General features: G+C 47.5%; 11 protein-coding genes and 1 non-coding gene across 12 annotated transcripts; 6 read left to right on the top strand and 6 right to left on the bottom strand.

The window, feature by feature from the left end:
• Positions 1-196: 196 nt before the first annotated feature.
• C8R40DRAFT_1168544 (uncharacterized protein) lies at positions 197-947 on the top strand (the record flags this gene model as incomplete). Its single annotated transcript, XM_046231204.1, has 3 exons — positions 197-267; positions 338-697; positions 767-947. The coding sequence occupies 3 exons, from the start codon at positions 197-199 to the stop codon at positions 945-947; spliced, it is 612 nt and encodes a 203-aa protein (XP_046088304.1).
• An 851-nt stretch (positions 948-1,798) lies between these two features.
• On the bottom strand, positions 1,799-3,622 carry C8R40DRAFT_1168543 (uncharacterized protein; the record flags this gene model as incomplete). The annotated part of the gene is made up of 2 exons (XM_046231203.1): positions 1,799-3,509; positions 3,561-3,622. The coding sequence occupies 2 exons, from the start codon at positions 3,620-3,622 to the stop codon at positions 1,799-1,801; spliced, it is 1,773 nt and encodes a 590-aa protein (XP_046088303.1).
• Positions 3,623-3,946: 324 nt separating this feature from the next.
• Positions 3,947-4,034, bottom strand: C8R40DRAFT_t85. Its single transcript has one exon. It is a non-coding gene; the product is annotated as a tRNA-Tyr (tRNA).
• Positions 4,035-4,138: 104 nt separating this feature from the next.
• C8R40DRAFT_1014698 (uncharacterized protein) lies at positions 4,139-4,441 on the top strand (the record flags this gene model as incomplete). The annotated part of the gene is made up of 1 exon (XM_046222914.1): positions 4,139-4,441. A coding segment is annotated over one exon (303 nt), but the record flags the coding sequence as incomplete, so codon positions are not given.
• A 912-nt stretch (positions 4,442-5,353) lies between these two features.
• C8R40DRAFT_1168541 (uncharacterized protein) lies at positions 5,354-6,238 on the bottom strand (the record flags this gene model as incomplete). Its single annotated transcript, XM_046231202.1, has 5 exons — positions 5,354-5,540; positions 5,589-5,755; positions 5,819-5,936; positions 6,000-6,088; positions 6,143-6,238. 5 exons carry the CDS (start codon positions 6,236-6,238, stop codon positions 5,354-5,356), a joined length of 657 nt encoding a protein of 218 aa, XP_046088301.1.
• A 186-nt stretch (positions 6,239-6,424) lies between these two features.
• C8R40DRAFT_1095240 (peroxysomal citrate synthase) lies at positions 6,425-9,387 on the bottom strand. The gene is made up of 21 exons (XM_046227694.1): positions 9,145-9,387; positions 8,921-9,093; positions 8,852-8,864; positions 8,747-8,796; positions 8,573-8,690; positions 8,437-8,522; positions 8,291-8,384; positions 8,159-8,227; positions 7,932-8,102; positions 7,855-7,875; positions 7,789-7,802; positions 7,685-7,730; positions 7,543-7,614; positions 7,479-7,491; positions 7,371-7,423; positions 7,210-7,314; positions 7,075-7,100; positions 6,948-7,021; positions 6,843-6,887; positions 6,692-6,789; positions 6,425-6,598 (listed from the first exon to the last, which is right to left on the bottom strand). The coding sequence occupies exons 1-21, from the start codon at positions 9,222-9,224 to the stop codon at positions 6,550-6,552; spliced, it is 1,470 nt and encodes a 489-aa protein (XP_046088300.1). The 5' UTR covers positions 9,225-9,387; the 3' UTR covers positions 6,425-6,549.
• Positions 9,388-9,466: 79 nt separating this feature from the next.
• On the bottom strand, positions 9,467-10,954 carry C8R40DRAFT_1095239 (uncharacterized protein). Its single transcript, XM_046227693.1, has 10 exons — positions 10,871-10,954; positions 10,589-10,820; positions 10,492-10,537; positions 10,350-10,429; positions 10,237-10,300; positions 10,098-10,184; positions 10,027-10,043; positions 9,832-9,968; positions 9,712-9,781; positions 9,467-9,659 (listed from the first exon to the last, which is right to left on the bottom strand). The coding sequence occupies exons 1-10, from the start codon at positions 10,926-10,928 to the stop codon at positions 9,617-9,619; spliced, it is 834 nt and encodes a 277-aa protein (XP_046088299.1). The 5' UTR covers positions 10,929-10,954; the 3' UTR covers positions 9,467-9,616.
• A 70-nt stretch (positions 10,955-11,024) lies between these two features.
• C8R40DRAFT_62306 (P-loop containing nucleoside triphosphate hydrolase protein) lies at positions 11,025-12,835 on the top strand. The gene is made up of 6 exons (XM_046235673.1): positions 11,025-11,085; positions 11,135-11,749; positions 11,799-12,085; positions 12,140-12,355; positions 12,408-12,585; positions 12,638-12,835. The coding sequence occupies exons 1-6, from the start codon at positions 11,083-11,085 to the stop codon at positions 12,683-12,685; spliced, it is 1,347 nt and encodes a 448-aa protein (XP_046088298.1). The 5' UTR covers positions 11,025-11,082; the 3' UTR covers positions 12,686-12,835.
• Positions 12,836-13,297: 462 nt separating this feature from the next.
• Positions 13,298-14,109, top strand: C8R40DRAFT_62308 (uncharacterized protein). Its single transcript, XM_046235674.1, has 2 exons — positions 13,298-13,518; positions 13,583-14,109. The coding sequence occupies exons 1-2, from the start codon at positions 13,453-13,455 to the stop codon at positions 13,925-13,927; spliced, it is 411 nt and encodes a 136-aa protein (XP_046088297.1). The 5' UTR covers positions 13,298-13,452; the 3' UTR covers positions 13,928-14,109.
• Positions 14,110-14,182: 73 nt separating this feature from the next.
• C8R40DRAFT_1159725 (uncharacterized protein) lies at positions 14,183-15,670 on the bottom strand (the record flags this gene model as incomplete). Its single annotated transcript, XM_046229927.1, has 4 exons — positions 14,183-14,700; positions 14,755-14,973; positions 14,995-15,132; positions 15,157-15,670. The coding sequence occupies 4 exons, from the start codon at positions 15,668-15,670 to the stop codon at positions 14,183-14,185; spliced, it is 1,389 nt and encodes a 462-aa protein (XP_046088296.1).
• Positions 15,671-16,004: 334 nt separating this feature from the next.
• On the top strand, positions 16,005-18,450 carry C8R40DRAFT_1159724 (uncharacterized protein; the record flags this gene model as incomplete). Its single annotated transcript, XM_046229926.1, has 14 exons — positions 16,005-16,094; positions 16,147-16,202; positions 16,254-16,406; positions 16,464-16,845; positions 16,895-17,012; positions 17,064-17,117; positions 17,171-17,351; positions 17,405-17,442; positions 17,493-17,545; positions 17,599-17,705; positions 17,759-17,963; positions 18,013-18,157; positions 18,214-18,380; positions 18,436-18,450. 14 exons carry the CDS (start codon positions 16,005-16,007, stop codon positions 18,448-18,450), a joined length of 1,764 nt encoding a protein of 587 aa, XP_046088295.1.
• C8R40DRAFT_62370 (uncharacterized protein) lies at positions 18,293-20,444 on the top strand. The gene has a single exon (XM_046235677.1). It carries the CDS (start codon positions 18,582-18,584, stop codon positions 20,373-20,375), a length of 1,794 nt encoding a protein of 597 aa, XP_046088294.1. The 5' UTR covers positions 18,293-18,581; the 3' UTR covers positions 20,376-20,444.
• Positions 20,445-20,477: the final 33 nt, after the last annotated feature.

Here is a 20,477-nt window from a genome sequence, read left to right as displayed (position 1 = left end):
GTTGGATGTGGATTTACAGGAAGGACCCACTAAAGTTCTTATACACTGCCCATCAATCGGTACCGACAGAGCTGAAATATATTGATCGGAGACCGGTCCCGCCCACAAATTTTGAAGGTATGTTATCATTTACTTTATACATCATGCATCAGGCGTTGCGGCCTTTGCCCTTCTTCGGGGCAAATTGGACAAATAAATGAACACAAAGAGGTTACGAGTGACCCTCATCAGTCCTCGCCCAACCGAAGAATTTGTGTGGTCCATGTCGTAGGTTTTTCACAGAGTTCAATGCTAACGAACATTCTTACTAACCTCCGAGTCGACTTATCTGATACAGCTCCTACGCCTTTCCACATAACGTCTTCTTGAATCATGATTTGCGCCACAATCCTGATCTATTCGATGCGATAATCACTTCTGTGGTTGTTACTGGCACACCTACGAACGAGGGCAAAAACTTCCATTTCTGCCTCTCTCTCGTTACCAGTAATGAATCCTCTGTTCGATTCGACCCCACCCCGTCGTATACGGATCCTGTTCACCCAATGCGCACAAACCTCGTTTTAGAGTGGAAGAAGGTGTCCATTGATTCCAACACAAGAGACACCGACTTGTTCAAGGTCCCTGTTCTTCGCAATGATACGGCTGGGGTTCTTTGCATGCAACTGTTCAATGACTTCAAAGTCAATCAATATGAGTAAGTCATTTGATGTGCAAATAACAAAGATTAAGTCGAACTCTGTCGAACTAATATTTCACTGGTCAGTTTCGATGACCAAGGAAGGGGCTGCCGTCACTGGTGTGCATCCATCTTTAATATCCTTGCACGCCTGGGAGTTACTGAAGACGTGTCGTTGGATTTTGAGAATTGGGAGAACAAACAATATCAGAAATTTGGTGATATGTTCCCTATGCCGCGTATCTGTGGTACCTTCTACACTGCCTAGCTCGAAATTTACTATATCAAGTTTATTGCTCAAGTGCGTTCACACCTGTTTCCACAGTTACTTGTGCAAGCTATGGGCCAAGGGCTGCAACAGGAATATCTAGAACCACCAGAGCAATTACTATGGCTGCATGAGGTTATCGAGCCTTAAAATATATATCTTTCCAGTGACTATATAAGGTACGCATTGGCTGCACCCATTTGCTCGAACGCTGCCCAAACCTGAAGGCCATGGAATTGACTACCTTTCCCCGTTCACTCTTCTACTCCCAACCCTTTTGAGTGAGCCCTGTTTTCTCTTCGTCATTTTTGGAGAACTTTATCGCGTCGTTCTGCACTACACGCATTTCGTGCAGCTATTGTACAAGCTCAGAGAAGTTCGACGCTTTGGTTGCCCCTTCCGGTACTTAGAAAAATTGGCCGCAAAGTTGTTGAGTGAAGCCAAAGGCCTTCCGAGCTACCCCGGCTTAGGCTTAAGGCTAGCTAGCCCCTGTCAACAGTTACACATGCTTTTGCAAGATCATAGTAGCAAGGAAAGATAAATGTCCCAGATATTGTCTTGCTCCGCACCCAAATTTTGGGCTTTTTCGGGTAGTAGTCACCATAGTCGGAGCAGTCATTCCCGGGCTCTTCCACTCCCGCAAATACTACATAGGAGCTAACAGCATCTTCTGCCCCCCCTCTCCTTCCAAAAAATTCTCTGGCGTGTATAAATGGCCTTGTAAATGGTACATTATCATCACACTACTACACTTGCTAGGGTTCTACATAACTTAAGTACATACGAAATATATGCGTGTCCATCCCACCACCATAAGAAATATTCCTCTCTTCCCAACTCTCATTTCATGTTCATCGTCCTTTGACAACCTTCTCATGCAATTCAGCTCCTCTCAGCCTAGCCTTGAGATACTCCCTCCGAGCATCATACCTCCCAATCACATCCCGTTTTCGTTGCTGTATCTGGTGAATTTCACCCAATTCGTCTAATTCATCCAGGTCATCCAATCCATCCTGATCCCCCTTAGTTCGGCCTCGCTCTCGCTCTCCTGAGCGATATTTACTATGTCCAGACGGTCCTGCACGACCCGAGCTAGTCGAGTTCCCTCGGAATTGGACAGAAGAATTCGAAGAGCTGAATTCGGAGGTGGAGCGAGAGCGATGAACGGGAGGAGCTGCTGTTACGGAAGATGCATGTCCGTGTCCACTGCTGAGGCTCGTTCTCCCAGTACTCGAAGTACTGGTGGTAGTATGAATACTGCTAGCACCCGTAGAGGTACTCGATCTTCCCTGTCCAAACGAGCTCCATTCAGTAGACATCGACGGCATTCCTTCGACGCTTTTCCCCGAGCTCGAAAAGACAGAGTTGGACGGATTGGACGAGGTGGTAGATGATGCGACACTGCCGCTCCGGGATCTAGTGATGCTAGGCATCGTTGAAATGCTGGGAATGGATGGTAAAGAGGGTAAGGATGGCATTGAGGCCTTGGCCTTCAATGAGAATATCGACGAGGCTAGAGACGAAACCGAGCCTTTCCGGTGGAGTGTGGGAGTTCGGCTAGATGTGGAATGGGGAGTGCCAAGATTGGAATTAGATTTATGAGGCGGATCCAATCTAGTCATAGGCTGAATCGAGGTAGTAGACTGCGAACGTAGCCGTGGATGACCCGACCTGGACAGCGAATCATCAGCTGAAGCAGAAGAGCGTCCACTTACGGTTGCAGTTGCTGCCGAGTCTGACCTCGAACGATGTTGCATTGTGGGAGCTGAAAGCAAATTTAGACTGAATGAAGATGGTGGTGCGGCTGAATGGCTTCTAGATGAATGGTTCTTCGATTTCGTTCTCTTGAGCGCGCTTTCCTCTAGTTCATCGAATGCCCGAAGCACATTTTTCGCATCTTCGTCCAAATCTGATATTGCACGCCGGATGTCGGCAGAGGTAAAAAGTCCGCCGTCTTCGAAGATGTCATGGTTCGACATAGCGGATAGTGAAGTCTGGGTAGACGATTTGAAGGAACTGGAAGAAAATTTCACGGGGGATGAAGAACCTTTGGCAGCTGTACGTTGAGAAGGGGTATGTACAGGTCGGGTAGGACTTGTCGGTGGTGATAGTAGGTGGGGGTCTGGGATTGAGTGCATATATGAATGGGAATGACCAGAGTTCAGGTTCTTTCGCGAGGACGATCTAGAGAGTGTGGACTCTTGGGTATTCTTCTTGGAAATGGAGGGGAATATACTAGGACCAGGTGGGGACTCGAAGCTCCTCAGCGGAGACGTAGCTCGACGAATGAATGAGGATATAACATTATTACTCGTCGGGGTTCTGCCCTTGTCTGACGATGTTGAAGCGAAAATGTTCATCTTTGATTCGGACGGACGCCGATTAAGCTTCTTCGGTCGAGGCTGCGCAGAGCTCATCGCCATCGAGCTCGTTGACTGATTTGACTGGGTGATGGAAGGCTCAATGAATACTATGCCTCCGCTAGAACCTTCACCTTCTGTATCTCCGAGTCCAGCATATCGTTCAAATGCGTCTTGACGCAGAATCCGATATTCATCGTCACTATATTGACATGATTACTCGTAGAGGCAATAGGATATCTGGTAAACGCACTCTAACAGACCCTGACCATTCGCTGCAGCCAACTCGTTCAATCTGATTGCCAGTGTCGCCATTCTGGAGCCGGAATATCCACGAGAATAAGCTCAGAATGAAGTTTGGAAGATTGTAAATGCAGTATGGATTCAAGTGCGGATGCTGTATGAAGGGTACTCAACGAAGATACCCGAGTAAAACCGCCGAACGTGTCCAAAGCACAAGGGAAGGAAGGTGGAGAAAAAGAGGAAATCGCCAGCGAATGACAGACCGAATTTAAGAGGCGTAGTCTACATTTTTGGCATCGGCGATGGATGATCCAATTACGGCGAGAACTCGACAAATGTTCCGCATGATCGGAAAGTCATTGAACAGAAGAAAAACATACAGTCGAGGAAGCTTATTCCGACCAGCCTGGTTCGAACAGGCGACCTCAAGATATCAAAGTTTTCCAATTACAGTCTCGCGCTCTTCCAACTGAGCTATGGTCGGTTGATACTACTTGTGGTCATACAATTTCTCTCAGCCTGCCCAGCCCAGATTCACAGACAAATTCCCTAATTAGTATTACGCGTCCTTATTTTCTATCACTTTCCATGCCCGTAACCGAATTCGCCACCCTCGAAGTACTTGACTCGTCGAATCCCTCATTGATAACCCAGCCTCCCCTCATCGACCATCTCCGTCTCGTCGCTGAAAAGCAATCCGCTGTATCAGGATACCCCGTCTTGTTCTTCGAGACATTATCCCCAGATTCCAAATCTATATTTTACCTGATTTCCGGATGGTCATCTGTCGTTGCTCACTACGAATGGATCCATAGCCAAACAAATCAGGAATTACTCGTCCTCTTGAAGGATTTCGTTGGCGTGAAGGGACTTGCGCATGTGAGCGTGGATTTTGATGAAATGAGGTGTGAGCTTGAGAAGGATTGTGGAGCGATATTGCGACCAGAAGCGGAAGGAGATTTGCAGGATTCTCAAACAAGTAGTGGTAGCAGGAATGGTATTCTGGCGGTATCGTGTTCCAAAGATGGAATGTTAGAACAGATGCACTCATTTCGAAAAAGCAGTTGGACAAAGGAAGGATTTAGTCTTGATGAAGATGATGAGTCCAAAAGGATGGTGTACCGTTTTGCATGGTTTGCAACAAATTGCCTTGAGGATGTTGTAGCAACCTTGACTGAAGGGGGAGAGAATTCTCGAGCAATATTCATGGCACATTGTCATATCGACAAGGGAAGGAAGGAAGGTATACGTAATGAAGCTATGGTAGATACTCACTAGACTCGTTTTCTTCGAATTATTTGGAGCTTGATATTCATTACCTTGAATTTGTGTTGTGGGGTGATTCTCAGTACTGAGAGAAAAACAATACGATACAACCGCGTATCAAAACTTGACAATGTAGGTACAAAGCGATTAGTTACGTGGCTAACAAATTGAAAGGAGAGGATGAAAGAAAGCAAGCTGCAGATTTTCCAGCTCGGAATGCGCCTCGTGAAAAATTCCACCGCAGATCGAGATAAATCAGCAGCCCCATGAAATGGCTAGGCTTGGATAACTTATATACGCGAAAGGAACTCCCCTATGTCACAACAAGTAGCAAACACGGAATCCAGAACCAATCAGATGAAGAGAGGACAAAAAAATAGAGCAGGACAGTCGATCTGGCGCACGACGGAAACCACACCCGGGTAGAAAACATGATCCACACGAGCTAGCCGGGGGCGGAGGAAGGACATAAGAATAAAGATACGTGAGAAGGTATGAGTGGATGGGTATTTTATACCCCCTGCAGGGGCGGTATCCTTAGAGAGACAGAACCAGGATTCCAGCGACAGCGCTGAGAACCATGATGGGAGTAGTGGCAAGGGTCATAGCACCGTTGCTGCTAGCTTCGAGAGGGCCATTTTCACCTACAGCACCAACAGGTCCTGAGCTGGAAGATGCTGAGGCACTGGATGCGGAAGCGGTGGCAGCGCCGGTTACCACCAAGCTGTTAAAACGTCAAACGGTTGCTAACATTGTAGTGATATATACATACGTTGTACCAGTAACAGCAACAGAGGCAGAAATTGACGACACGGCAGAAGTAGAAGCATCGGCAGAGGAGGAAGAAATGGAGGAAGAGGCAGCAGCAACAGAGGAGGAAGCAGCAGCGAGAGCGTCAGCGGGGACACAGCTGGTGTCCGAACCTTGTGCCACAGTAATCTGAAAGTAAATGACATTCATCAATTCGAGCGGAACACGGTATAAATCATTGAAGGTCCATACAGTGCCTGACCAAGCTTCGTCGTCGTTAGCATCCACCAAAGACAATTCCAATTGAGTGCCTGGGGCAACGTTGGGAGTCCAGCTTACGGAAGTACCGTCCTGGTCTCCAAGATCAACACTAAGGAGGAAGAAAGAGCTTTTTTTAGGAAATGAATTTCTGATGGAGTGATTTTTTCCGTACAGAGCATCACCACAGGGGTCGTCAGGGGAGACCATAATCAAGTTGTAAGGACCAGTGGTGCTGGACCAGGTTATATCAACGGGTTCACACTGGACGAAAGGAAGTGAGTCTAAGCAGTAGGCGGTGAAAAATTTTAGGAGTACCGTTGTCATTGAGGGGGTCTGTATATTCAATTGAGCGGCAGCGCCATTGATAGCAGCAGCGGCAAAAAGAGTGACGGTAACGAGTGTGGTGAACATGTTTCACTAGATGCGGGGGAGAGGAGAGTAAGGGAGTGATGATTTATAGGACCGGAGATGGAAGTAGAAGAACAAGAGGCGACTTGATGGAAAAGAGTTGTTTGCGCTCCGAGCCATTGTCGTTCCGTTCCCACGGTTTGTTTGCGCAACGGTCAATTGTCGCCTTCCGTCAAAGCTTGGCACCTGGTCACCACGAGTTACAGATCATTTTTTATATCATCTATTTACCATATTTAATACATAAAATCCTCAGAAAATACAACTTCCCTCATGCCCTTCGTGAGGTTGAGAGGTAGGTATGTACTCCAAAGTCACAGCTTTGAACCCTTGAACGTTGCAATCATCGTCCGTTTACTGATTCTGGGCCGTGTCAAACAATCAAGGAAGAAACCATTGAATCACACAGGTTAGTCGCTATGGTCACCATCTTGAGATGGTAAATTTACAACTCACCCAGAATGCGATATTTGAGAAGGTGTCTTCTGAAGTCCCTCCACCGGACTGCGCTCTTCGACTGCTACATATTCTCTCTTGCTTGCACCGACGTAGATCTAAAAAATCAGAGAAAAGTATGCATTTCGATCGCAATCAAGTTATCACTTACTTGTCGTGGCCGCCAGATCTTGACACCGCCAGGCTGAAGCATCATCTGAACCACGAGTAAGGAGGGCGTTATCATCGTGTAAAAACCGTCAAAAACGGAACTTACCTGCCGCCAGTGTGCTAACCATCCCACTACACGGGGTACAGCAAACAGCACTGGAAAGAAATCGAGAGGAAAACCTAAAGACTGGTCAGTTTTTCCGCGTCGCTTGAGCAATACGTAAATATCATACCCATAGCCCGATAAATGAGGCCACTGAACCGAGAGTGGGTCAGTTTCGCCAATTGATGAATGTCAAAATCTTACCTCCTATGGGCGAGTTATTTTTGTCAAACCTGATCACAGCAAACGAGAGCAAAGCACGTACCAGAAGTCGACGTTGGGTGCCAGCTTACGCTTAATAAAATACTCATCCTTCATAGCAGCCTCATGGAGAGCCATTGCAGTCTCCAGTAGTTCATCTTTGCCAGTTCTGCACATAATGGAAACGTTGAACATACGAAATCATGCATGACCGAGGGTACATACACTTTAAAAACCTCGTCAGCAGTCTTCCTCACAATGAACGACCTTGGGTCCGACTGTCAACGCATTGAAGTTTTTATTATGGCAGCTCGTAGTTAGAGTAGAACCTACGGTTTTGTATACCCTATACAGGAACCGTCAATCACTAAAGCTTCTTTCGACAAGGGTGACGCACCGGTGTCCAAATCCTGAAAGAACCTTTTCCCGCTTCTTGACCGCTTCAATGAAAGCAGGAACATTCGCGGGACTACGGTACATAGGCATTTCGCCGGATCAGCCGAAGGATCAACTTGGACATCCAAGACTGAGAGGCCTACCTGCCAATGGAGATGAGCATACGAATGACAGCTTCATTCGCTCCTCCTGGAAAAATATCAGCAATTCTCACTCCACCCATGGCAAGGTCATAAGCATCACAAACCATGCAATGGACCGCTACAAACGAAATCAGCATCCATTCACGCAAAACACTTAATGTTGGACTTACTACAAAGACGCGCAACCAGCGCTGGAGAAGGGAGAGCCAATGAGAAACGACTTTCATATCAAACTTGGCCCACTCACGCTATCGCAGAGTACGGGTCCACAAGTGAACTTCCGGTTTGCAACACCGTCGTTGCGGAGGCATTCAGCTCGTGATCAGCATGTAGCAAGAACAGGACATCCAGGGCCTTTTCCAGAACAGGATTTGGTTTGTAGTTTTCCTCGCCTAGATGGTCCATTTGATACAGGAAACTGAAAATGTAGAATTAATGCTTCTAGTAATACCGATGATTGAGAATAAATCTTACGAGCCCGTATAGCTGAACCCAGTGGGCGGTGTGACAAAACTTCTGCCTTGCCGGACTCGATATGCCATTCTGGGGATAAAAATTGCATAAAAATTGTTTAGGTTATGATGGTTATGATGAACAGAAACCTACGCAGCGAGTGTGGTAGCTTTCCCGATCAACCTGTATATCTGCTTGTCCATTACAGCTAGTGATTCTGGACTTCCCTGAGTGAACAGAGTTTGACCTGGGTTCGAATTGTGAATTACAGTGAGTGATAATAAATGCTCGCAGCGAACCTTGCAATGAGGGATTTGCCTCGCTGTAATACGACCCGAGGTATGCGAATGCGCTGGTAAGTATTGCCATTGGATGGGCATCGTACCTATCGGATTGTTCAGGACTAAGCATCTTGAGAACAGAAGGATAGCTAACCTAAATGACCGGAAGAACTGCTCAGCATCGGCGTGTACGACGCCATGGTGCATAACCTCGCTCTCCCATACTTCGAGCTGAGATGAAGTCGGAAGAGAGCCGTATATGAGAAGGTAAGCTGGTACAAGTGTATCAGTCAAGTGATCAACTTCTTGCGAGGGCTTTTGTGCGGACCAGTTTCAAGATGAGAGGAATGCACGGCCAGTTCCTCAATGGGGTATCCTCTGCAGTATCAACTCGATCTAACTTTTTGAACCATCGGACTCGACAAGTGCATACCTGTATCGAAGGACTTGATTCGAGGTGTTAAATGGAAGAAATGACCAACTAGCCGGCAATGAACCGTACCTCCAGCCTCTCCATCAATATAAGTGATTTGGCTCCGCATTACAGCGGTGTTCAAGAATCCCTTGTCAGAAACCCTCAATCCTTTGTCCGTTTCATTCTCTTCCCTTTCGCCTTTCTCTGGAGCTGCGGATAGTGCTTTGAATGCGGTTGCTGGAATGCTATTGTCTTCAATGCTAGTGAACAATGAGCTTGCAATTCGGCCTTTGAAATATATCAAATCGTACGCAATTTCAATGCTCTTGCCGGTACGGTTGTCGCGAACAGTAAGACTATTCTGCGAAGATGAAGGAATGGGTCTGCCCATGACAATGATGAAGGACTTGTTGAGGTGGATGAAGAAGTAGGGCCGAGATGTAGTAGCAGCAGAATGAGAGCCGGGTCTTAAGTACTTATAGGCTGATTTTGAATGTGTTGCACTCAAAGCAGTCGGACTCCAGGTAACTTGTTCTTTCCGGTTGGCGCTCAAGACGCGTCGAAGAAAATCACATGCAATTGATTCACCTCTGACGCTGAGCCCTGAGCGCTTGAGCCCTGAGTCTTTGCTAAGCTTTTGCTCTCTATACTCAATGACCCCAGAAAAAATGTCAAAGAAAAAGCACAAAATTATGATATTTCGTTGTCAGTGATACATAGCATCGAAGTCTTATTGTCGCTTATAATTTTCCTTCATAATCGTTGCGCTTTCCAACCAACCCATTATTGTATCAGTATCATCCATGCCAGTACGAAATAGAAGAGCCTATATGTATGATCAATTTGCTATTCTGGGAGATGCGTTTGTAGACACTCACAAAAGTGGGTAAACTGCAAGCAAAATACGCTGAGGCTCTATCTTGGTTCCATCTAAGAAGTTCACAGACGCTGGAAAGGAGTTTCAGTGTCTTGATACTATGCAAAATGCGTGTAATTACCCCAAATGCACCAAGCCCAGGCCAATAGCGCGAGCGGCGCGCGCACATAGATGACCCGTACAAAGCAAGAAATAAGAGCCGCAAGGTCGAGAGGCGCAATGCAGTACCCTAAAACACAGAGACCTTGGAAGAAAGAGCTGATCAAAAGTTGTCAGCGCGTTAAGCTATCAGGGGCTATCAGTGAAATGATCATACACCCTGCCACCAAGAAGCTGTAAAAGGTTTATTAGGAAAGAACGAAGGATTAGATTGGCGGGTATACGTGCCTTGGCCTGTACAGTGACTGCAAGAGCCCCCAGAGAACAAATAACTATCACGCTCGTAAAAACATTCAATGATTGTGATTGTGGGGCCTGAGAATAGTTTAAGTAGGAAGGACTGGGAATAAAGATGACTTGGACATACGTTAACGCTAAGCATAATTCCAAGAAGAAGGCAGAGCATGAAGGGTCCCCATAAATCCCAATCTCTAGAGTGTGATATTCAGCGGCGTATGCTAGGTAAATTGGAGGACTCACCTGAGAACCTCACGTCCATTGGATCTCCGAGGGTACACCACTTGTATGAGTTTGGAATAGATCGAGAGAAGGTCTCGAGTCTTGGAAGAAATAGATATACGTGTCATTAGTAGTGAGCACTGACAGTCGGAACCAAACTGACTATAGTTTGAGAAACGGGTTCGTCAAGGGTATCGACGCCAGTATAACTAGAATATATGTATTTGCTTGGGATCGCGAACGATTTAGAGCTGGCGTACCGTGTTTCAACTTGTATACCTCCGATTGTTTGTCGCGCTGGACGTTGAGGTCCCAATGAACTCCCTATATTTCCGGAAAGCGGCACTGAGTTGTTTCCATTTGCTGAAGGCATTCCTAGTTGTTCTGGTTCTCTGGCACGATTCTTGCCCTTGTCCGACTGTGGCAACTGCGGCATTCCAGGATGTGAAAAACCGGGAATGTTCTCTTCGTCAAAGTCATCGTCGTCGTCGTCTACCAAGCACAATGAGTCAAGCTTGAGCCTCCAGAGAGCTTCATCGTACCCGCTTGAATAAACTGAGAACTTGCAGTCAAGGGTGTAGTCGCGGAATCCATATTCATAGTCGTGGGCTAGTCGTGGTTACTGCAAGTCCGAGTGCTGGCGCCAAAGTTAACTTGCTTATGGGAAAAACCTACCGAAAATGGATAGACGCTCATAAACACTGACGCGTCGCCCATCACGTCGAAGTATAATCTCTTCTCTAAACGTTCATCAATGGTCTGTATCAATTACCACAGGCTACTTGCCCACTAACTAACTGTACCAGGGTAACGCTGCTTCAGGACTCACTCCACCAGGGGGTCAGGGAAATCAAAACCCAAATGACAAGGACAAGAAGGAACAGCAGAAAAAGAAATGGGAACCGCCTCTCCCTACTCGAGTTGGAAAGAAAAAGAGACGAGGTCCTTCTGCAGCTTCTAAGCTTCCACCAGTCTATCCTACCACACGTTGCCGGCTTCGACTGTACAAACAGGAGCGAATAAAGGACTATCTGCTACTCGAGGAGGAATTCATACAGAATCAGGAGCGTGTCAAACCCGAGACCTCACTTGAGGAGAAGAATGAAGAAGATCGCTCAAAGGTGGATGATCTCCGAGGAAGTCCTATGGCAGTCGGAACGATGGAAGAAATTATCGACGACGACCATGCTATCATTAGCACTGCGTCTGGCCCCGAATTTTACGTGTCTATAATGTCTTACGTCGATAAAGATCTTCTAGAGCCTGGCTGCCAAGTCTTACTCCATCACAAGACACAATCTATCGTCGGTGTTCTGCAGGATGACGCAGACCCCATGGTCAGCGTAATGAAGCTCGACAAGGCACCGACCGAGAGTTATGCTGATATCGGTGGACTGGAAACTCAGATACAGGAAATCAAAGTGTGCATTTTGTGCTTGGATTTTTATCATGTTTCTGAATCAAGAATAGGAATCTGTAGAGCTACCTCTAACGCATCCCGAGTTGTATGAGGAAATGGGAATCAAACCTCCCAAAGGTGTTATTCTCTACGGAGTTCCCGGTACTGGAAAAACTCTTCTTGCCAAAGCCGTCGCCAATCAAACATCTGCTACCTTCCTACGTATCGTCGGATCTGAGCTCATCCAGAAATACCTTGGAGATGGTCCCAAACTTGTACGCGAGCTGTTCCGTGTGGCGGAGGAACACGCACCAAGTATTATCTTCATAGATGAAATCGACGCGGTAGGAACGAAACGGTGAGCATTCATCTTGACGCTGCTACTCGTGTTGAGGAATCATATTTTGTTCAGTTACGACTCTACATCTGGTGGAGAACGTGAAATCCAACGGACCATGTTGGAGCTTCTAAATCAGCTAGATGGATTCGATACGCGTGGAGATGTGAAGGTCATCATGGCTACAAATAGGATTGAAACGTTGGATCCTGCTCTTATTCGCCCTGGACGTATTGACCGTAAGATCGAATTTCCTCTGCCCGACGTGAAGACCAAGAGACATATCTTCAAGTGCGCGTTTTCTCAAAGTAGAAATATCGTATTTATTGATTATGGTTTCCAGGCTTCATACTTCGCGTATGAGTCTGGCCGAGGACGTGGATCTTGAGGAGTTCGTCATGACCAAGGATGACTTGTCCGGTGCAGATATCAAAGCGGTATGCACAGAGGCCGGACTACTTGCGTTGAGAGAAAGACGGATGAGAGTCACGAAGGCCGACTTCAGTTCCGCGAGAGAAAAGGTTCGTTTCACTATTGAATGACCCCTTATCATATTTGAATGGATTTCTCCAGGTACTATACAGGAAGAACGAAGGTACTCCGGAAGGGCTTTACCTGTAATGATGGTTGTTATCGAGCCGCTATCTCGCTTTTTCGCTTCTGTACGATATAGAAATCATCATACGATAACATTAGCGCTACCAACCCATAGGTGCTTCCACTACTGTTGTTGCTGTTGTCTATTTCGGCACAGTTCAGTGTAGACGATCCTGTCTATCGACCGGACTGCGCAAGCAGTACCTAGTAGTACTATCTAGTACTAGGAGGTAATAGGACCGGTACTCAGTTCGTAATCAGGTATTGCAAGCGAGGTATCTGGTATCATAGGGCTGTCATAGGGTATCATGCAGTAGTGGTGTATGGCTTCCATAAGGTCACCGACGGACGAGCGACGAGCAAATGGTGAGAGGGACTTGAATGCCTGCTCAGATTTTCTTGCGGACTGCAGTGGTAAGTACAGAGGAGATCAAAATACAGGACAGGTGAGCAGTGAGGAAGTGCTGAATCCAGAAATAATCATGGAAGCTGGACAAAACAAGCACATCTATACAGTAATCCCACCCTATCAGACCCTATCTTACCCCTATAGTCTTGCACTGAGAGCATGATGGGTCCGCCCAGCCGCAGATTTGCGGTGGCAGGTTCGCCGGTATGTATATAAAAGCGGGGTGTAAACGGTGAGTTGCCTCCAGACACTGCTGGCCAGTCCCTCCTACTTTATTTCGCTTCATTTTCTGCTCTCACAAAAACTACTCTATCACTGTCTGCCTTCATACTGAGTGCAATTCCCTCATCCATACATCGTCCTCGCTCTCTCCGTATCATCGATGCTTTTTCGACCTGTGTACCTCATTCTGGGGCTTCTCGCTGCTGTACAGGCTGCTCCTCTCGATGTAAGTGACTCTACTTAATTCAATGTGAACTGGGGTGTTAATTTCAGATCGATGGTTTTATCAGACCAATACAAGCTCTGAAGCATCTAAATCTCACCTGGACGCACGTAAAGCTCCTAAAACATCGAACAGTGCTTCCCAACTTGCCCAACAAGCGGCGTCGAGGATGCCATTCCTTATTTTGGTCAGATTCTCTCCGCACCCCGTTGGCCAGGGTTTCGATGTTCCTGCTGCAGTTATCGATCGCCTAGTCGTTCACTTCCAGAGTACCCTGCCAGTCAGCAGGGAGGAGATCGGATTCCCTGCCGGCTCGGTATGGATCCATCCTACAGTTCAAGCACCGTCCAATTTCGAGTGGTACGAAGTCGCCAATCCTGATAATGGTTGGCGTCCGGCCCACCTGGACTAGACTGTCGTTGTACTTCCTTCCTATGCGGCAAATTAAAGGAAACGAACCAACAGGGCTGTGCTTTCCTTACAACGAAAGATAGTAGTAATATGTAGAATTTGAAGCGAAACCTGTCTCACTCCGTTGTATGTATATGGTGTGAGGATGGTGTGTTAATAAAGAACAAAGCTTTAAAGAAGTGGTCAAAGCTGTCTATCACATAATACATTCTGTACCGCAAACTATCTCGCATCAGCAATCAGATTTAAGTTTGTGTTATCTGGGATCTACAAAGTCTAACACCGAATCGAGCACTACCTTAGGTGGCATCAGCATTCGTATCTCTGTAGCAAAATCTTCGGTTCCTGCAATTTCCCTACTCTTATGTGTTTTGCACCGCACACCAAGCTCTGTAGTTGTGATTATAGCACCTCTAGAGGTGCCATATTCACCGAATGTGTCGAACATTCGTCGAGGATCGAAAGCATCGCCATGTTCCATTGCAACGATCTCGAAGCAGGTCGACATGATCTCCTCCTTTGTCACCTGGGCTAGTTTGCACGCCGTCTTCGTTATTCGACGTATCTGCTCTCCAAAACGTGATCTGAGACCATCTCGAGACCCGAGGGATCCCTTCCCATAGCCCTGACAACCTGCAACCACCAGGATATCTGCTGACCATCTATACATCGTTTCAGCCAGCTCATTTGCTGAATAGTCGCTCAGGTAAGGATACATTGTATGGATGTGACGATGAGTCAATGCTCGCCATCTTGAAGATGTAGGTTGTGGCTCTGGTGAACATATTCAGGATCGCGCGTTCTTTGTGTCAATGTTGAGCGTCTCACCTGCCGCATACATGTGCGAGTAAATTTGGGTTAAGACGGCGTCCGCTTTCGTGGGGAAACCCATACAGAAGACGGATAGTGCACGGGCGACACAAGTGGAAATACAGCCCTGCAACGCTAGTTGGACGAGAATAGGATCTTGCGAGTGATCTCGTCCGGATAATATCCTCACCATACTCGGTCCAAGCCTCGAGGCTGTGTCTTGCGTGGCCTGAATGGCTACTTTAGATGATGAAGTACTCCCAAATGTACAAAGCTCCGTGGCTGCTGCTGAAAACTGGAGGATCTCTGAATTAAGATCATGAATGGCTTGAAGAACCTGTGCGCCTGACCAAGCGTCGGTGCGTGTCATGAAGACCTCTGTGGTCTTCGAGAGCGCTCGATTCTCGTCCAGCATGGAACCTGGATGACCGTCATCTTCCTGTTCAACAAAGCTGCGCGACTGTTCGTCCTCGCGATCGTCATGGTTATTCAAACTTCGCGTGTCTGCCTGTTTTTCCTTTAGTTTCTCCAACTCCTCATCCCTAACCTTCAAGATCTCTCTCGTCTCAAACAATGTCCTCTCCAATAACCTGCATCGCTCTTGCAACTTGGTCATCTCGGCTTGAGTCCTCGCAAGCTCTCTTCTTGTTTCATCGATAGTTTTTCTCATCAGTGGTGGATGGTGCAAGGTCGATATAGAGTCCCCCTGACAAGTACAGAGACTTTGCCGACGGTCCGCTTCGTCTAGACGTTGACGTAACAAGGCGCACTCCCGTGTCAGTCGGGCGACAGGGTCGTGTACAGGCGTGAGAGTTCGCTCCTCGTCCAAGTCTTGAGGACGATGAGTGGGGGTGTTAGTCGGGGTGCGGAGAGCGAAGAATTCCACTGTGGCAGTAGCGAGTTCTCTGAGGTGCAAGTTAGCAACGGGGAGCATGACCGCAATACCAAAAAAGATAATCAGCTGGCGACCAGATAGATACATACAAAAGTTTTTCAATCTGGGCCTCTGATATGAGGCTTTCTGGAATCTTCCTGCTCCACCACGAGGTGGCCTCGTTGCAGACGCGTTTTCTTCTACGGTGTGGTGAACACAAGGTTGGATTACGCGTCACCTTGGCTGATGAAAATTCTGTTTTGTTCATTTCTGCTTTTCAAAGTCGACCTTTCTATATGATTGTTTGCGCGATAGGAGCGACGTACTACAGTGTACACGACTTATCATATCTTATTTCTCTCTATCTTGATACCCTGTTCCTCCTAATCGCAGCATGAAGTCTTCTTCAGACACGCGCAAGCCCTATACAGGCCCCATTCGATCACTTGTACTGGCTCTAGATGTTGGCACAACGTTCAGCGGGGTTAGTCCAGCTTTGTCCGCTCAAGCATTCTCTCACGCCTTCATCTTCTTAGGTTTCTTATGCCATTCTCGAGCCAGGAGAAATTCCTAAAATACATGGTGTTACACGGTACCCGTTCTTCTCTCTCTTCCCGAATTAATTCTGAGGCATATTCTCCAGTTTCCCGGGTCAAGAACATGTCGCAGGCAACTCAAAAATACCAACAGTCATGTATTATGATAGTGAAGGAAAGATGATGGCAGCTGGAGCAGAAGCCGACACTCCCTCAATGCTATCATTGGCGGAAGATGAAGCGTGGATAAAGGTCGAATTGTGCGTTGTTCTTTTTTGTCGTTGGAGGATCGCACTCATTCACCGTTCGTAATTCAGGTTCAAATTACGGCTCAGGCCTCGTACAATGAAATTAAACATGAACGGAATGAGATTAGGGCCTCTGCCTTATCGCAAATCTGCTGTGGACGTCTTTGGCGACTTTCTTTCTTATCTTTTTCTTTGTACCCGCAACTTCATTCGAGACACTCACGCGAACGGTTTATCTCTATGGAACGCCGTTGAACATGATATCCAATTCGTTTTATCACATCCTAATGGATGGGAAGGTGCCCAGCAGACCAAGATGCGCCGCGCTGCCGTATACGGTGGCCTAATTCCCGACACTAATGAGGGAAAAGCTCGGATACGATTTGTAACAGAAGGAGAAGCTAGTTTACATGCCTGTGTCTTGAACGGCTTGGCAGATGATGTGCTTTCTGTGAGTTCAACTATTCTTCTCTGATGGAAGTTGAATTGATTGCGTTCAGGGTTCTCCAAAATCAGGATTCCTTGTACTTGATGCCGGAGGCGGTACCCTGGACATAAGCTCATACAGTATTCGCGCTCAAGCACCTTTGGTAATTGAAGAAGTGGCACCTCCAGATTGTAGGTGTTGAATATGTATATCCTTATAATTTAGCTAAAACCAGTTTTCAGGTGTCTTCGCAGGATCAGTGTTCGTGAGCAGAAGAGCTCGAGAACTCTTTCGAGGTGCGACCATCGCGATATATAATCTTATGTGGCTGATTTGGTTTTGGGTTTAGAGAAGCTTAAAAACTCCAAGTACGGAACCCCTGATGCTGTGGATCATATTACCAAGCGCTTCGACGAAACGACTAAGCGTTTATTCCGTGATAAAAGAGATGCCCAATACATCCTTTTTGGGTCACCTCTGGACAAAGATCTTTCGGTCGGCATAAGGAGTGGTCAATTAAGGTTGTCCGGGTAAGAGGAGCAGCTGCCTTTCATAAAATACAATCTTATCGTGACCGAGTCAGCACAGAAGTGGCGGAGCTATTCGAACCATCAGTCAAAGGTAAGGAACACCCATTTCAGAGAACCTCCTGTCCTTATCCGAAATTACAGCTGCAGTGCATGCTATCAAGGCCCAGGTCGAAGCTTCTTCAGGCATGATAAAGGTTGGCTTTCTCCTACCCTCATACATTTCATGAAGACAAACGTACACATCTAGTCGGTCTTCCTCGTCGGTGGATACGCCAATAGCGCATGGTTATTCAGCCAGCTACAAGAGAGACTTCAACCGTACCGTGTTGCTGTGAGTCGACCAGACACCCAAACGTAAGTCTTGAAAACGCCCGCTTGCACACTAATTAAATCTTGTACCGTGCTAGCTCAAAAGCAGTCGCCGATGGCGCGATAGGCTTCTACTGCGACCACCATGTTTCTGCTCGAATGTCCAAGTTCATGTACGGGGTAGAATATCTTCGCCAATACGACTCAGCGGATCCCGAGCATGTCGAACGAAAAGACAGACTATGCGAGCTTCCATCAGGACCTCGACTTCTACCTGACGCATTTGATTGTATATTGGCACGAGTGAGTGAATAGGTTTGAAGTCGTACACAGTTCACAAACATTGCTTTAGGGTGTAAAAGTCAAGGAATCTACTGTGTTCACGCGGAAGTACTGCACAGAGTTGACAAGTTTGTCATTGCTCTCCGTATTTGAGGTTGAAATCTGGTGCTACAGGGGTGGAAACACTATACCAAAGTGGATTATGAGGCAAGCAGGTAATACATAACTCTTCGGGCTTCCGCGCCAACTTTCACTCAAATTGTCATCACAGAGGATTTTTCCACCCTTTGTCTAGTCCGCGCAGATCTGTCTCCATTGAGTAGCAGTGCCGAAGCAAAGACGGGTAAGCACGGAAGGGTGTACTGGAACATAGTGTTTTCTGTCGAGATTCATTTTGGGTTGACGGAGTTCAGAGCACGTATCAAATGGGTTGACAATGTGTGTAAATCCTCCTCATTCACTCATTTATCTTCTGTTGTTAAACCACCTATAGGGCGTAACAAAATAGTGAGTTACTATCTTCATACTTTGTAGGCCCGAGTGCTGATATTGGCCTCTAGCGGTCCAGCGTCAATAATCTACAACGAGCGGGGACATAGGTTGGATGAGGACGAGCCAGATGGCTACCCAGAAGACGACATGACTCCCGCTCAGTCTCAAGCGAACAGAAGCCTCCCAGGTTCCCGTGCTCATTCAGTCGACTCGACGTCCTTCCACACACCTGCGGCTGTCACGTCCACTGCCAACAGCAAACGTTCATCAATGCTTGGTCCCGCCAGGAACGAGCCTCCACCGGCGCCAACAGTCATTCCAGAGGTTGTTGCTGCGACTCCAAGTTTACGTGCCTCCAGCGTGCGGTCTTCTCGCCCTTCTCTCTCTCGCACTCCCACAGAGAACGGAAGTAGAGTAGATTTTTCTAGAGATCAGTCGCGAGGGAGATCGACATATAAAGGGAAGGAAAGAACGATACCCTCTCCTCCTCCCACAGATGATAGTATGGGCACGGCAAGCACTGCCACTAGCAATCGCAACTCATCGTCGAGACTTGCTGACACTCTTTCATCTGTTTGGGGTGCGGTATCTCCTACTGCCAGATCAATAGCAGAGTCACTCAAGTCAAAAGAGGCTACCCCTTTGTCGTCTCCGATCAAAAGAGAGTTAAGGGAAATCTTACACTCCCCACCGGCTCCACTACCAGAGCCTGCTCCGTCTGCTCCTGTGGAAGAAGCACCGATGTCTGCCGTGGACATGCCAGGCGCATTCGGAACTGGCGTTCCAGCTGCAGAAGCCGAGCTTGCGCAGGCAGAACCTTCTCCTACAGCAGCCGAATATCTGGAAGCAGCAGCATGGGGCTCGTTCACCAGCGCAGGGGAGGCTACTGGTGCCAACATGGGCCCCACGAACCTAAGGATCTCGACAGCTCTCTCCAATAGAGCTCCTTCCGCAGTCATTTCTCCGATCAATTTACCAGAAATGAACATGGATCTGGCTACACAACCTATAATAGATGCAAGTTCAACCGATGGCATGCTCTCATTATCGAATGAAGCTTTTCTTGCCTCAGACGAATCATCTGATTTGCTCTCGGGACCGCCGGAGTCAGCTCCGTCAAACACAAACAATCTTGCAGACTTACTGGGAACAGTTTCATCTGAAGTCAAATCACCAACAAAAGCGTCACCGAAACCAGCCTCTTCCCCCAATCCCCCTAATCCGACGACACCTGCTGCCGAGGTACCCCCGACATCCTCAAAATCACCATGGGGCACGCCAAAGCCTGCTGGAACACCGAGAGCTGCATCCAAACTAGGGTCGAAGATTCCGTCTAGAGTTGCCACACCTCTGACCGCGACAACGCCCAAGCCAGCGGCCACACCCAAGGCTGCTACCCCTGTACCAGCTTCGTCCCCCAAACCAGAGACTTCTGAACTTCCACCTCCAACTTCTGAACCAGTCGAGCCTGTAGCGGTGGAATCACAGGAGCCTACAGTTGAGAATGCTGTTCCTGATCCAACGACACAACAAACCACAGAAACCCCAGCTGAAAATACTGTGCCTTCCGCTCCAGAGCATCCGAGTGAACCTGATGCTACTGCTGCACTGGCCAACATTCCACCTACCGAAACCCCTGAGCCTGCAGAAGTGCCTGCAGAACCTGCGGTAGAAGCAACAGCGGAGACAACACAGCCGTCAAACGCAGTCACAGAAGAGACAGCAGCTCCAGAGACCACGGTTGCAGCAACTCCCGACGAATCTACACCGGGGACTGCACCTGGGACTGCACCAGGAACACCGGGTGATGGCTTGAATGGAGCCGATATCGAAGGTGAAGCCGAAGAGGGAGATGACAAGGATACAAAAGAGGAAGAGGCTACTACTCCAGGCGGTAAAAAGAAGAAGAATGAAAAGAAGAAAAAGAAGAAGGGAAAGTAGGTCAAAGATGAGCTCATGCAGACCAATGGAGGATATTTTATTGGGGTATATGTACATCATAGATTAGATGCTCAGTCTGCTCGAGGATGCTGGTCTCCAATA

This window comes from Lentinula edodes, assembly GCF_021015755.1.
Source record: "Lentinula edodes strain Le(Bin) 0899 ss11 chromosome Unknown C8R40scaffold_10, whole genome shotgun sequence".
Classification (NCBI taxonomy): Eukaryota; Fungi; Basidiomycota; class Agaricomycetes; order Agaricales; family Omphalotaceae; genus Lentinula; species Lentinula edodes.
Note: the sequence above shows the minus strand (reverse complement) of the source record. Positions and strands in the feature narration are given on the sequence as shown.

Excerpts from the sequence above, each read along its gene's own strand:
- C8R40DRAFT_1095240 (XM_046227694.1), bottom strand. The coding sequence starts at position 9,224 with ATGGGCAGACCCATTCCTTCATCTTCGCAGAATAGTCTTACTGTTCGC. Across the intron at positions 8,523-8,572 it reads CAGTTCTTCCGGTCATTTAG|GTACGATGCCCATCCAATGG; the intron begins GTTAGCTATCCT and ends ACAATCCGATAG. Across the intron at positions 7,315-7,370 it reads GCTGACGAGGTTTTTAAAGT|AACTGGCAAAGATGAACTAC; the intron begins GTATGTACCCTC and ends CATTATGTGCAG.
- C8R40DRAFT_1095239 (XM_046227693.1), bottom strand. The coding sequence starts at position 10,928 with ATGAATATGGATTCCGCGACTACACCCTTGACTGCAAGTTCTCAGTTT. Across the intron at positions 10,538-10,588 it reads GGTATACAAGTTGAAACACG|TTATACTGGCGTCGATACCC; the intron begins GTACGCCAGCTC and ends CATATATTCTAG. Across the intron at positions 10,185-10,236 it reads GAATTATGCTTAGCGTTAAC|GCCCCACAATCACAATCATT; the intron begins GTATGTCCAAGT and ends AACTATTCTCAG.
- C8R40DRAFT_62306 (XM_046235673.1), top strand. Across the intron at positions 11,750-11,798 it reads CTCAGATACAGGAAATCAAA|GAATCTGTAGAGCTACCTCT; the intron begins GTGTGCATTTTG and ends AATCAAGAATAG. Across the intron at positions 12,086-12,139 it reads GACGCGGTAGGAACGAAACG|TTACGACTCTACATCTGGTG; the intron begins GTGAGCATTCAT and ends TATTTTGTTCAG.
- C8R40DRAFT_62308 (XM_046235674.1), top strand. The coding sequence starts at position 13,453 with ATGCTTTTTCGACCTGTGTACCTCATTCTGGGGCTTCTCGCTGCTGTA. Across the intron at positions 13,519-13,582 it reads TACAGGCTGCTCCTCTCGAT|ACCAATACAAGCTCTGAAGC; the intron begins GTAAGTGACTCT and ends TGGTTTTATCAG.
- C8R40DRAFT_62370 (XM_046235677.1), top strand. The coding sequence starts at position 18,582 with ATGACTCCCGCTCAGTCTCAAGCGAACAGAAGCCTCCCAGGTTCCCGT.